This window comes from Terrapene carolina, unplaced genomic scaffold, assembly GCF_002925995.2.
Source record: "Terrapene carolina triunguis isolate 2854851 unplaced genomic scaffold, T_m_triunguis-2.0 Scaffold190, whole genome shotgun sequence".
Taxonomy (NCBI): Eukaryota; Metazoa; Chordata; order Testudines; family Emydidae; genus Terrapene; species Terrapene triunguis.
Window position 1 is genome coordinate 301853 of NW_020664541.1, and position 15423 is coordinate 317275.

At 44.2% G+C, this 15423-nt stretch overlaps 1 protein-coding gene across 1 annotated transcript in view; it reads left to right on the forward strand.

Annotated features, from left to right (window-relative positions):
- The window catches only part of MICAL3 (microtubule associated monooxygenase, calponin and LIM domain containing 3), a 159196-nt gene extending 146748 nt beyond the window's left edge, over window positions 1-12448 (forward strand). Inside the window, exons 37-40 of the mRNA XM_024210483.2 lie at window positions 7483-7548; window positions 10062-10161; window positions 11421-11494; window positions 11588-12448. Of these exons, the coding sequence (XP_024066251.1) occupies window positions 7483-7548; window positions 10062-10161; window positions 11421-11494; window positions 11588-11772 (425 nt within the window). The 3' untranslated portion in view covers window positions 11773-12448. The remainder of the gene's footprint in view (window positions 1-7482; window positions 7549-10061; window positions 10162-11420; window positions 11495-11587) is intronic.
- The last annotated feature ends 2975 nt before the right edge of the window (window positions 12449-15423 follow it).

Genomic DNA, 15423 nt, shown 5'->3' on the forward strand with positions numbered 1-15423 from the left:
TTCGCGGATATCAGTAACAGAGAACAGTTGGATGCAGATTCTCCTACACCTGAAAGAAAGATTTGGTGAGGGTAATTCCTCCAACGCAGTTTTGTACCTGCCAAGGTGAGAGTCAGTTGACGCATACAACTCATTACAGAGCCACCAATGTGCAAACAAATTTAGAGCATTGATTTTTCCGCTTCAGTCTAGCCAGGCTCCATCGTGACCAAAAGTCATTGCCATCTGCTGGCTGTTTGGTGGCATATGTGGAACAAAATTGAGGATTCTCAGTCCAGTTCCCAGCACATAGCACACAGACTGCTGCCACAGTTAACACCCTTACTGGTGGTGTCAATGGAGAGACCAAGGAATGGTCACGGAAACCAAATTCCTCTCTCATCCCTAGCCTCCTGTAGGCCAGGATTGAGCCACATTAGCAGGACAATCTGGGGATGGTTGCGTTGCAGCTACCCACACTGTACCCATGATGTGGACAGAGGAGTTGGGTCTCCAGACCTGCCAGTCCAGGGCTTTTAACCAGCATGAAATTAACATACGATTTTTTAAAATGTTTTAAAGAACAGATTTTTTTTACGTTCATCAACTTAGTGTACTGGTCATTTTGGCCCTCATGACACGGGCCTGGGAAATAGTTTTAACTCCTTTCTAGCAAGGATTGTGTTTTAATATAACTAGCTAAAGAGGTGGTAGTTTCCCTCGCTAAGCTAGATAAGACCTAGCCGTGCCAAACACTGTTAAGAAAGCCCCATTATATGTGGTGAGGAGAGGTGAAAGGTCCTGGGAGAAGCAGCAAGGCTGAAATGGAGGTGAGGTGCAAGGAGAAGTGACAAGGGCAGGGCAGGATAGATGGGGACCAAGGCTTCATCACTATTTTGTAAACTGCTTATTTTGTGTAGTTAAGCTTTATCTGTGCTTGCCCGGAACCCAATCCCTGCCCAAGCAGAAACCGTTGAGTCAGAGCCTTAAATAAAGAACCCCATCTTTTAAAAATTGAGCTTTTGTGGAATTTAAATGTGAAATATGATGGTAAGTGGGCTGTCTAAAAGAATGATCTTGCTAAAGAGAGGTTTTTTTTCTATTTGTCACATTAAATTGTTCCTGATTCTCTTCTTATAAAACAGCTACAGGACTTTTCTTAAAGGTATCCACCAGAAGGGCTAGTGAATGTGGATGACATGGGAATGTATTTGGGGTCCATGATCATCTGTGAAAAGCTCAGTTCCCTCGCTCCATGAACTAGCGTAGATTTAACTTGTTTAACTAAACAATCCCCATTTAAAGATAACATGGTGAAATCTATGTGCAATCACTCACTCCACTACAGGAATCACTAAAAATGGGGTGTCTATACAGATAGGAGGAGAGTGGAGATGTTGTACTGTACAGAATAGGATGGTGTAGCCTACAGTGCAGTAAAATGAGCTGTTTGGGGTTGTATAGTACAATGATAGAGCACAGCATCATACAGTGATATGCACAATACAATACCATGATGATGGGTGCCTTATAAATGTTGCAGTAATAATTCACTGCAGTACAGTATGCTATGCAGCTCAGTGCAAGGCAGGACAGTCATTCAGTACACTGCAATACTCTGTGGCTTTGCCCAAAATCCTGTAACTGTGTAATACAATGGCAACATCTTGTTTATATGTTACAAATAAAAAAGTCTGGAACCCTTTCCAAGTCATTCATTATGACTGGGAACAGAGGATGTTCTACTGGAGGAAGAAGCATTAGTATAAGCAGTAAAGCCAGAGTAGTAGATCACTGCAGAAGAGGGGACTCTGTGAGAAGAAGACGACGTGCTTCCGGTTGAAGACAGTAGCATGTGGAGAAGTAGAGGCTAGAAGGGGGGGGGATTATGATGCGGATGCAGTGGGATTAGGTCACAGGGCTTTTGGCAAAGAATTTGGACGCTAGAGAAGCATTGTGGAGTCTGGTGTGGAGGTGTTTCTGGTGGTGAGGAGGAGTAGGGGGTTACTGGGAAAAATAAGTCTGTTATGAGGTGGTTACTGTAAAAAGCTGCAAGGGTGAGACGTTAGTGGTTCTGGCACGAGACAGGAATTGGGAAAAGCAGTAAAGCTAGACGGTAAGGGGGCTGTGGAAGCAGTGGTGGAGCCAGGGTGCAGTGGGGTCTGGCATGTGGTGATGCAGGGAGAGACCTGGGAGAAATGACCAAGCCAGGGCCTGGGTTGGCAGAGGGAAAGGGTGTTTATAAGGAGTTAGGCAGGGAATACAACTGGCTCTAACAGTGGAGCAGGTATTGGGAGAAGAGGAGGAGGGTTTTATAAATCTCACAAATCACAGTGCAGTGGAAACAGCACACATTATCCTTCGTGGCAGGAGTAGTATATGCACCATACGACCACTGGGATTAGTGTGTGCACTAAACAAACACTTTCACCAGTGCTCTACTAGCAGGTGAACATCAGTGTTTTCACAACACTGCCATGTTGATGTTTTTGAGAACATATTAAAAGCTCCAGAAAATATATATATAAAATAACATGTCATGGTTGTGGTCTGCTATAGAGCATCACATCAGGAAGGAGGTGGATGAGGCATTTCTAGAACAAATAACAGAAATATCCAGAGCACAAGACCTGCTAGTAATGGGGGACTTGAACTACCTAGCCATCTGTTGGAAACACCACATTTCCAATAAGTTCTTGGAGTGTTTGGGGAATTGTATCTATTTCAGAAAGTGGAGGAAGTAACCGCGGGGGAGGGGACAGCTATTTGAGACTTGATTCTGACCAACAGGAAGAACTTGGTAGCGAATCTGAAGGTGAAAGGCAATTTGGGTGAAAGTGATCATGAAATGACGGATTTCATGATTCTAAGGAAAGGAAGGAGTGAGAGCAGCAGAATAAGGACAATGGACTTAATAAAAAAAAAAAAAAACCTGTGACAAACTCAGAGAAATGGTAGTTAAGGTTCCATGGGAAAAAAAATCTAAGGGAAATAGTTAAGTAGAGCAGGCAGTTTCTTAAGGAGATGGTATTAAAGGTACAACTGCAAACTATCCCAATGTGAAGGAAAGATAGGAACATTATAAATAAGAGGCCAATATGGCTCCATCAGGAGCTTATTAATGACCTGAAAATCAAAAAGGAATACTACAAAAAGTGGAAACATGGATGAGTTGCTAAGGAGTACAAAAGAATAGCACGAGCATGTAGGAACAAAATCAGAAAGGCTAAGGTACAAAATGAGTTACACCTAGTAAGGGACATAAAAGGCAATAAGAAGAGGTTCTTGAAATACATTAGGAGCAGTAGAAAGATGAAGGAAAGTGTAAGTCCTCTACTTAATGGCAAAGGAGAGCTAATACCTGATGACAGCAAGAAGGCTGAGATGTTTAATGTCTATTTTGCCTCAGTCTTCACTGAAAAGGTTAATGGTGACCAGATACTCAGCACAATTAATATGAACAAAAGGGGGAAGGAACACAAGCTAAAATAGGGGGGAAACAAGTTAAAGAATATTTAGATAAATTTTGATCTATTCAAGTCGGCAGGATCTGATTAAATTCATCCTGCGGTACTTAAGGAACTAGTTGAAGCAATTTTGGAACCATTAGCAATTTGCTTTGAGAACTTCTGGAGTATGGGTGAAGTCCCAGAGGAATGGAGAAGGGTATACATAATACCTATCTTTAAAAAGGGGAACAAAGAGGTCTCAGGGAATTGTAGACCAGTCAGCCTAACTTCAATACCCGGAAAGATACTGGAATAAATTATGAAACAATCAGTTTGTAAGCACCTAGAGGATAATAGAGTTATAAGGAATAGCCACCATGGATTTGTCAGTTCTGAGTCTGGTACTATTCAATATTTTCATTAAGGACTTGGATAATGGAGTGGAGAATATGTTTATCGAACTTGCAGATGACACCAAACTGGGAGCGGTTGCAAGCACTTTGGGGGGCAGGATTATAATTCAAAATGACCTTGACAAATTGGAGAATTGGTCAGAAATGAACAAGATGAAATTTAATAAAGACAAGTGCAAAGTACTTAGCATAGGAAGGGAAAGTCAAGTGCCCAACTACAAAATGGGTAATAACTGGGTAGGTGATAGCACTGCTGAAAAGGATCTGGGCTTTATACTAGATCACAAATTAAACATGAATCAACAATGTGATACAGTTGCAAAAAGGCTAATATTGTTCTGGGGTGTATAACATGAGCGTTGTATGTAAGACATGGGAAGTAATTGTCCTGCTTTACTTGGCACTGGGGAGCCTCACCTGGAGTACTGTCTCCAATTCTGGGTGCCACACAATTTAGGAAAGATGTGGACAAATTGGAGAGATTCCAGACAAGAGCAACAAAAATGATAAAAGGTTTATTAAACCTGATCTAAGATGAAAGTTTAAAAAAACTGGTCATGTTTAATCTTGAGGAAAGAAGACTGAAGGATAACCTGATAAGAGTCTTCAAATGTGGTAAGGGCTGTTATAAAGAGGTCAGTGGTTAGTTGCTCTCCATGTCCACTGAAGGTAGGACAAGAAGCAATGGGCTTAATCTGCAACAAGGGAGACTTAGGTTAGATATAGGCTTCCAATGGAGGTTGTGGAATCCCCGTAATTGGAGGTTTTTAAGACCAGGTTGGACAAACACTTGTCATGGATGGTCTAGGTTTACTTGGTCCTGCCTTAGCGCAAGAGGCTGGACTTGATGACTTCTTGAGGTCTCTTCCAGCCCTACATTTTTATGATTTTATATTAAAACAATAGTACGTGTCTGGAGACCAATAAGATGGGTTCCATGATAGCTGTGACTTCAGATCATGGCACATGCTGGAGTGTAACAGCTAACGTGATAAAAAAGGTAAGTTTTCAACTCAGAAAGGGTTGCATTTTACTCTGTCCTTTGCTATTTGGGGTGTTCAGTGTATAAAGCTATGCGTATTCCATTTTTTAAAAAGGATTGCTCGTCACCTTTTGAAAACAAAGATTTTGGTTGTACAGAAGTTAGGAGATTGAGTTACATTTTCCAGAACAATCTTATCTCTGCTCTGGTATGTATGATCACATAACTTGTATGCACTGACATGACATGCTACGTGCTTTTATCTGGTGTAATGGAAAAGAATGCAATTAAACATAACTCTACAGTGCATAATTCACATTATGTACATTGTCTTACTGGCAGAGCAGTATTAATATTCATTTAATGGGCTAGAGTTATAGTTGTTAGGGGGACCCAAAGCCTTCATAACTTGATTGTCAGCACACTTTGCTTGGGGAATGGTCGAGGGGATTATAGGTATTAGCAAAGAAGAGGTTAGTTAGGAGCAAGAAAAAAGTTCAACCAGAACTGCAAGAAGAGCTTCCATGCTGTAGTTACAGAATAGTTGCAGCAATGTAGTCTTCCCTGTGGGATGTGTTCTGAAGCATTATGCAGCAGACATGGGTTTATACCTACTCCTGGTACCTCACTCATTGGTGTTACAGTGATAACTGCATTTACTAGCTTACAGCCATGCTTCCATGGACTACCAGTCAGACCACATAACATGCGGGGCCTGCTCAATTCTCGTGTGACAAATAAGAGCCTGTGCCGTCTGCAGCTGCTATTTCTAGAACTACTTGTCGTTCTTAGAATGATTGTATATTCAAATATAAGTGACACGTAATCTTTCCAGCATCTGCAACTTTGAACATTTGTAGCAGCACAGTTTGGTACATGTTTCTGAAAGTTCTGCTTGGACACACTCTGCTCAGTGCTCTTAGACACACAAAAAGTCTTTGTCCCCAAGGAGCTCACAGTCTAAAAAACAGATCAGCCAAGAAAACACTCAGAATATTTTTACAGCAAGAGATGGAAGTGGTGATAATGATATCTTGCTGTGGGTTATAGTTCATGTTCCTCACAGAAGAAGCAGGGTTTCAATGAAGAGATGGGATGTTCAGATGGTGTATACTCAGCACACTACCTTTTACATACATTTCCAGAGTTTTATTTCTAAGCTAAATTTTCTATTAACAAGGCAAATCAGGAATTCCTCAGCCACCAACTTCGAAATATTTAAACAAAGCTGCGGCTGAGTTTTCAGGCCACCATCAAAAAAATAAAAAAAAATCTGAAAAATATCTCAAAAGCTTGAAAATGTTGTTTCTCCCAGAAAAAAACACTTCTGGGCTCAGACCAAGTGTAAGAAATGTCAGTATAAATAGATTTTTTTTTTAAAGTTCTATGTGAACTGAAAAGAGGGTTTATGAATGGAAGTGACATGAGGCTCGAGCTGTAACTATCACATGCCTGACTGTGGAACCTCTCCTCATGTTCTCCCTTCCTACTCCTCGGGCAAAAGAGTCGTCCTGTCTGAGAGAGCCGTGCTGCTCAGTCACAGGGTTTTGCAAGCTGATGTGCTTCCCCCCCCCCACTCCAGTGTGTGCTATGTGTGCTGCACTAGTTCTGTGATGGTCCCTTCTAACGCCTCTCCCTGTTCATCAATATCGTAGGTCTCTATAGTGAGAGCTGCCTCACTGTCATATATGCTGAGTTATTTTGAATTCTGTGAGTTATGAATTCTCTTCCTCATATAATTGCTGTTGAGTTACTGCCTTTCCCTGACACAGGCATTCCTTCCTTTTTAACTGCGCAGGTGTCTTAAGCCTCCCGCTTTGATATTCAGGCACTTCTTGGTGCATGTGTTCTCCTGAGATACTGTTAGAAATGTTAATAATTATTGGTGGACAGGCTGTTTCTTTAAAAGTGGGTTCAATTTCATGTTGCTGCCCCTCCCCCTTCCCTCCTCCCCGGATGACCGTCTAGCTCAGAGATTCTCAACCTTTTTCTTTCCGAGTCTCCCCCCAACGCCCCAACATGCTGTAAAAACTCCACAGCCCACCTGTGCCACAATAAGTGGTTTTCTGTGTATAAAAGCCAGGGCCAGTGTTAGGGCAATTGCCTGGGGCCACAGGGGCCCCCATGAAGCTACATTGCTCTGGCTTTGGCTTCAGCCTCGGGTGGCAGGGCTCAGGGCCCCAAGTTTCAGACCCATATAGGCAACGGAGACCTTTTAGATCTTATTTTAAATGCTGACATTTATCAGCAAGAGATAATTATTCACCCGTCCTCACCTACTGTCCTGGTATCTCATACACTCAACATGGTGTTAGAGCGAAGCCTCTGCAACTGAAAACCCACAATGAACAGGAAAAACTCAAGAGTAATCTTCCTCCCTGTAACTGTACAGCTCAGTAACCGCTTCTCCCACTGCCTCAGTCTGCTCCTGTCTGTTATCCGTGCTGATGAGGGATCTTACTCATCTGTACACTGTTTCCCTCGTTTCTGCTTCTCCATTTCTTGTATTTTTTCTTTTCTTTTCTTCTTGTTGTTTCCCTTCTTTCTCACTCTTATGCTTTTTGTCCTCTGCTTGTCTTTTATTTCACCCCTTTCCCCCTCTTCCTCTCCTCCTCCTCCTCCTCCTCTCCTCCCTCTTCCTCATTTGGTCTTATTGAAGTTGAGCCCAATGCCGGGACACCACGTCGTAGACCTCTCTCCTTCTGCCCTTGCTGTGCCCATGAAGGTAATGTAACCTCACGCAACCTCTATCTCCCTCCACCCCAGCTGGATTTTCATAGCAGCACTAGTTGGCTGGTGACAAAAATATCTATATATCCAACCTTCAAACCCCTTCCTGTCCCATTCCCTCAGTCTCAGTAGCAACCTCTGTAACAAGCTTGTATGAGTGTGCAATTTTTAAAGGTACAGTATCCCTTTTTCTGTTTTTAACTGGGGAAGGGGTAGTCTCAAGGTCACTGGGGCATTGATTTACAGTGGCAGCAGCAGCAGTATCATACTCTAAAGCCCCTGTTTTCATTTGGTGTATTTGATTTCTCTATTCTTCGTCATAGGTGTCTGGGAGACGGGGCGGGGGATGAGGGAAGAGAATCTCCTTCCGTAAATGACTGTTTAATTTGTATGGATGGATTAAAGGAATACTGTGTCCTTACAAAGACCGGTTTGCAAAACATCCCTGAGCTTTAAAAAACCAACCAACCTAAACCAGACTGGTCTTCCGTGATCCATGTCTTGCTGAGTCCATTCTTGAATTTGTCCCAGATGGAGTTTGCCATAATAGAGTTTCCATTGCCAAGGCATGGGGGTATGGGGTGGAATGTGATCACAGCGTAACTTTGCTAACCACTTATTCTGCTTTCCATGGTGCTCTCATATCGATTGTCCACCCTCCCTCCCCACCCCTCCCACATCCCTCTGCTCATTGGCTGTTAAAAACAAATACATAAATACATACAATCTATTTCATGGGTCAGTAGCAAGGTGTATTTGGCTGTTTCTTAGAGGCATTTATTTTACATCCTGGCACTGGAAAGGGTGGGGAGACTTCCCAGTGCTTTCATGGCGCCACTGCACTGGACATCTGCATGTCTAAGCTCCCCCCTCCCATGGCCACCTGGGCATATTGTGCAGAGAGGTTCAGAAAAGAATGCTTGGAACTGAGCAACAGACTGGTATAAAATCCAGAGAGCCAGAATCTGTTATGGGGGGTCAGGGAGTCAGTATCCCCTAAACAGTTACTATTTCTGTATTTCAGTAGCAGGTATTTCTAAGCAGGAAAGCTGCTGCTTAGCAGGAGGTACTGGATCTCCCAAGTGACCTCAGTGTAAGGGCTGGTTGGACCTAGGGATGGAGGCAGGGCAGATATGAATGTACTGGTCATTGGAGTAGCACATATTTCCAGCTTTCTCAGTATTTGGAATTTAAATAGCAAACCTTCTGTTTGGTCATTTCTGGTCTCCATAAGACTGTGGTTAAAAGAGAAGCTGCTTTTAATATATAGATGCCAAGTGTCCATAATGTATAACTAGGCAGAGATGTCAATTAATCTAGGAAACCTTGTTAGTCTGTGGAGAGTGAGAGAAGATGACTTTCAGTCATGCAGCTGGTAGAGGCCTGCATTATAAACACCAACAGGTGCTCTGCTCAAATCTCTGCACCTTTGAGCTCAGTTTGGAGGCCCTCTTTTGCAACAAACTCCATGCACGCAGGCAGCCGCCCAATGAGGGGTCAGAGGGGTCCCCCTGCATGTAGCTCATTGCAGGATCAAGGGGCCCAAAATAGGAGTTATCTTGGAATAGCTTCTATGATGTATTCTTGGGTCTGAGGCATATCTCAAATCACTGCAGAAAGTTCTAGAGAACATAGTGTAGCAATTTAATCTGCAATACATTTGACACCATTGGAGCCTTGCCTGTGGGTTATGAGGAAGACAGGGTTGTTTCTTTTAAAATAAAATAAAATGAAATTTTAAAAAGTGAGTTCTGAAGTGGGTTCTCACTCTCTCCCTTTTATATTAGCAAGTGTAGCATGGGTTTGTGTGTGTGTAGTTCTAATGCTGATGAGCAATTCTAGGAATAATGTACTTGTAGGATGCAGTGAACTGCTGTTAATAGATGCACTAGGAGAAGGCTCACCAAAGAGAGTGACGATGTAGCAGGAAGGAACCACAGGAGAGGAGAATTCTTTAACAGATGAGCCAGTGAAAAGGCAGGGTTTCAATAGAAGTAGGCAAGGGGCCACTCTTAGCCAGTAAAAGAATTGATTCAGTTGATGTAACTGAAGGACAGGGGGGTAAAAAATAGGGGGTACGGGGGGGTTTTTTTTTGGGGGGGGGGGGGGAAGGAGGTTCCAGTCAGCATACATTAAAGACGGTAACATGGAGGACGTGCAAAAAAGTTGTTAAAGTTCAAGTTCATTTAGGGAAGGCTAAATAGAAATGAGCCACTAAATTATGGGTTTACCATAATGAGAAGAGGGGGGAGGAGCAATGGCAAAAAAGGATTCAGAATGTGTTGATCCAAGGAGGAGAGAATCCTTTCGGAGGTGACACCTACAGTTCTGTGCCCTCCTCTTTCTGTGTGCCATAGGCAAACTAAACGGACCCGGCTTGGGAGTGCTCTGGCAGCATCTTGCTCGGCTTTCTTTGCACATTTTGCCCCCATTTTTGTTCCTGGCTGTCGGGCTCGTGGGGATGGCAGGGCATCATCCTGAAAACTTACAACGTTTCTCTCTTGGCAGGCATGGGAAAGAAGGATGATCCAAAGCTGATGCAGGAGTGGTTCAAGCTGGTGCAGGAGAAGAATGCTTTGGTGCGCTACGAGTCTGAGCTGATGATATTGTGAGTGAGCAGAGGGCTTTCTGCATGGGGTATCACAGCTTCAAAGATGAGATTACTCACAGATAGTACTGGCAGGGCCTCCCTCCAGCACTGTCGTGGCTGTGATGGTAAGAGGCCAGTAATAAGTGTTCAAAAGCCTCTTGGATAGAAAGCAGTTCCCAGCCAGTAAGTTAATAAAGGTACATTTTGGAGGAGTCTCCAGTACAAAAAGAACTCGTGATGAGTGGAAGCACAAAAGGTTTGGATAAGTCCTAAGTGTGAATGTTAACCAAAGGTTTGAGCCCTCCCACTGTCCTCCCAGGCTCTTTCCGTACAAAGCATCCCTTGCTTGCAGGTTCATCCCCAATCTTTCATTTGTAGTTTTAGTGGCAAGTGGTCTTCGGGGAATGACTGGGCAACCCATTCTCCTGCTGGTGCAAGATCCTTTTTTGAATGCAGCCAAACTGTCTGCATTCCTATCCCTTCTTTAAATGGGTCCTGTAGTCCTCACTTCTCTGTCTCCAGTGAGACCCCATAGCCTTCCAACTGGGCGCAGATGCTACAGCTCTTTTCCAGCTTAGGAACACTAGGGACTTCCATAGTGCTTATGCCCCAAAGTGCACTGCATGCTACTGAAACAAGTTTCTGACCAGGCAAGACTTGACTTTGATGTTTCAAAAGCTCAGTGTGCCCTGGGATGCTACTACCAGAGAAGCCCCAAAATGCTGCTCAGATTGGAATCTGAGGAGGCAATGCCCTCAGTCGTCCATTACTTGGCAGGTAACTTTTTCTTCAGAGTGGGATGTAGCAGGAGCGAGACTTGCACAGAGGTAAAATGTGGCTTGAGCAACGACTGCAGATACATCTGCTCCTTCACGCTGTCTCTGTCTTGGATTTTAAATCCAGCTGGTAACACTGTGAATAAGTTCAGTCTAAGAAAGCAGCTGAGCTGCTTGCTGCCCAGACATATGAAAAAGGAATCTCTCTCCACAATCTTCTTGTCTTTCTCCATCTGCCCACTCCAGTTGAAGACTAGTGTTGTGGAAGCATTAAGATTACATTTTAATCAGGAAAGAAATGGCTACACATCTTCAGTGTTGTTCCAAAAGGAGTCAGAACAGTTCTGAAGGGAAGGGGGGGTCTGGAAAGGTAAATACAGTAGGGTGGGAGGAGAGTAAACACCAGAATATTTTAATTTGCTTAAGTGGCAATCTGTGTGGTGGCTCCTTGCCAGCACAGCACGCACCGTAGGTTCATTCTTGCTTTGTTTCTCCTTTTAGTGCTCGAGAATTGGAGCTGGAAGACAGGCAGAGCCGGTTACAGCAGGAACTCCGGGAGAGGATGGCAGTGGAAGGTAAGGGTGAAGAGGACCAGCAATCCGTGGAGTACGTTCATGTATTTGTTTCCAGTCCTGGATCCTTTGACACTTTTGATTTTTTTTCTCCAGATCACCTGAAAACAGATGAGGAGCTGTCAGAAGAGAAGAGGATCCTGAACGAGATGCTAGAAGTTGTGGAGCAGAGAGACTCTCTGGTGGCCCTCCTTGAGGAGCAGCGGCTTCGAGAAAAAGAGGAGGACAAGGACCTGGAAGCTGTTATGCTGTCCAAGGGCTCTAGCTTGAACTGGTCCTGAGCTAAGATACTCACCGCTGCTGGTCTGTGCTATCCAGTTGGCCTACCGCTGAGTTTGCCAGAACTACCTGGATCGAGAAATCTTGAGGGGGAAACCTTGTTAAGGGTTCTGCAGCATGCAGGAATTCAGTTTGAAGCACCCAGAAGCCTTTTGATAAGTGGGTTTGGTTCTAGAGGCTTGGGTCCCACACAACGTCTGCAAACCAAGCTGAAGACGATGGCCTGAGATTGCACAGTCTCCTTGGAGTCCTGTACAAGGGGCCATTAGGATTTGTGATATGAGGGGAAAGGGTAAACTTTTTGTGGAGGGATTTATTACCTTTTAATGGGGAAAAACCCTTAACCAAACTGGATTTGCTGCAATCTGATCTCTCTCCCTTTTTCACTATTAGCATTTTTTAATAAGAGGGAGAGAAATGGCTACCCTCTCCTGAAAACCACAGCAGCCTGTAGCAGTCCTTGAGGGAGTTAACCAGCTAAAGGAGAGCTCCCGAAGCCCAGAGCAGCACCTTCTTTGTTTTATTCTTCCTCCCCACCAAAGAAACAAACCTGAGGCGACCATTATGCATGGATGTGAAGGAACACTGGAAAGAGAAAACATTGGTGGTGTGTTTGTTTGAAACCTCTTCTGTCCATCCTGGCTTTTGAGGAGACAAGGGCCTCAGAGGACACACACTCACTCTCTTTTGTACTCTCCAGAGTTATGGTAGAAGAAGAGTAGAGAAAGAGTGGGGATTTCTCCCCCACTTTGTTACACACTGGACAGAGAGCTACTGCTGGTCTCTTGTGTTCATGGCCACTGTTCAAAGGCTAATAAGTTTCTCTGGTTTGTTTTTTGTTGCGACCATTTTGACACTGGAAAATACTGACTTTGTGGGACAATGGTAAGTGTTTGGGGGGGGGGGGGGTCGTCAAACGGCATTCCCTGGCTTTTAAACCCACAGAGGGAGCCACCTCTGGATGAAACGTTGTTGAGACTCTTCAGTGTTTGTTTGGTTTTTTTCCCCTCTATTTCATTTTTGCACGTCAGAAATGAAGCTTAAGACCTGCCTGGGCCCTCAGTCACCTTGACCCTTTTATGTCAATTAACTTATTTTTTTAATACTTGAAAGAAGATTCATTTTTGTACCTTTTAAGAAACAAATGGACAAGTGAGTGATGGGGGTGTGCCTGCTGCATCCCACAACCTCTTCTTCTATATTACAGGACTCTTGTTACCTGTGGCTATTTATTAGTAATGTTACTGTTACACTTCTTGGGTCGGGGAGGAGTGTGTGTTTTAACTCTAGGAGAGCAAGACACTACCGCAGATTGGTCCCTGCTTTGGATACAGGGCAGACTTCATGGACTCACATATGCATCCTGCCCTAGCCAAGTCCTTTTTATGGTGAACTCCTGCACATCCATGGAGTTGTGAGAATCCAGTAGTGTTCATAGCAGATTTTCCCTCTGTATCCCAGATTCCCTCTCTCTGGACTAACAAACCTATAATTTATTTGAATACCATTAATAGTTTGTAACAAGAAAATCAGAATTGTGACCTAAAAATTATCCCCCCACCAAGCTCTCCCTTCCACTTAGAGGGTGAACCCTGCCATTGTACGAGCTGCCTAGAGTGACTTCCAGCATAGCAAATTAGGCACAATTCTTTCTGCATCTGCCAAAGCAGGCTCCTTTCTGCTCCACTCCCAGAGCTGCTGCCTTTGATACAGGAGGGTGCCCGTTGTACTCCTACTTGCAGTAGTGGGCAGGACATACACTGAGCAATCCAGCTACCATGCTGGGAAAGACTCTGCAGTCTGTCACCATTTGGCAGACTCCAAAAGTACATTACATCCTTAACCCATCCCACTGGGCATAGGGCGTGATGCCAGGCATCCCTCTTAACTTTGAATTTCCTAGCCGAGTTTGGTTTGTGTCACATCCTTAGCATGATCCATTGTTAGTGAGTTTTTCTCTGGGATTTAACAGCAAAGGAAGATAGTTAAGCCTGCTTCCCCCGGTATCTGAGAGCGAGTGTCCCATTCCCAAACAAATCCATACAGCACCTTTGAGATTGCTGACGCCATAGCCTGGAGGACAGGCTGGTGGTGGAACAGATACACAAACAGTGGGGTCCTTCTCATTTAATCTTCTGCTGTATCCGAAAGGGACTCTCCCTTCTGCTTTGGGGAGACTCCTTGAGTTACTCGCTTCCAGTGTTCATAAAGGACATGGATCCTTTCTTTTTGGCCATCTGCTCCCCCCAGCAGAGTCCTCTGGATTCCTGTGGGAGCTTGGAGGAGCCCCATGTCTGTTTTCTCGACTTCGCACGACTGTTAGGGACCCATGCCATGCCCACTGTACTTCAAGCAGAGGAGGAATGGATGGGACACTCTCCAGAGACCATCTGCAAAGCTGTTTAGTTGGCTGTGGAAACATACTTTCTCCCACCCGACTCCAGCCCAGCTAGCAGGGGCTGAGCAAGCTGTCTCCTGTGCTTCCTGCTCTTTCCATCCCAGGGAGTATGTGACCACAAATTAAACCCAAGGTTTAGCAAAGCAACGCAGAGAGCCAGGCACTGTGTTAATTAACAGTGCGCATGCTAGGTACCCAGAGCAAAACTCCTGTGAAGTGCTGGCATTCCAGTGGAACGTCTGCACATAGACCTTCACCTGCCTGTGTAGTGAAGGGGCAAGCTGTAGCTGCAGACCCAGCAGGGGGAGTTTACACACACTGTTTTTGTAGGTTGCACCACAAAAATAGTGACTTCTGCACACAAAAAAAAAAATCTAGGGTGGCTCTTGCTGACTGTTTTCCTAAAAGCAGCCTCGACCCATTTTAATAGCACACAGTGTTTGAGGAACACAGCTGATTTTGAACTGGAGATCATGAAATGCGCACTGCAAATAAAAAACAAAAAGCTACCCTGCCCTCCTCATTTATGCTGTATAAAAAGAGCCTCTTGACATAATATTTTTTAAATTGCTGGTTGCTTGTATTGAAGAAATATGAGGTTCCCACTTTTCTCTTTGTGCTGGCAGACTTGAATAATGATGTCACACAAGGTTCTTATCTGACAACAGCCCTCCCTGCCCCCAGCTAAAAGGGTGGTGGGGAGACGCGTGTTCTTAAACTCTGCAACCCTTCAGGTCTCACTGGCCTCAGAGAAAGTAAGGACCTAATGCATATGTAAAAACAAAAAAAATTTTAAAACCAAAATTGAGGCCTGTTTTACATCATAAACAACTGTAAAGGGCACAATTTGTATTTGCAGTTCAGTTAAATTTTAAGAAAATCCATCACGTAAGCACTAGTTTTTAATTAAAAATATTTATTTTTTAGAATGAAATATAGAGACTCTTGTCACATGAAACCATCTGGGTGCATATTTTCAAACTGCCGCCTTCTGCAACTGCTTCTGAGCAAGGTGTTCTACAGAGCCGTCCCTTGGGTAGGGCGAATCGGGGTGACCACTTTGAGGGGCCCCGCGGGCCGGTGCGATTGGCCAACACGGTCAGTCGTGAAAGAGATGAATCCATCACTTCTGCCCTGGGCCCCGCTCCCCCCTAGGGACGGTCCTGGTGTTCTAACTCTTTGAGCTAGTAGAGATGGATAACAACAAAACTGTGGCAATGTGCACTCAGTGATACGTGCTGCCTTGAATGTGAGG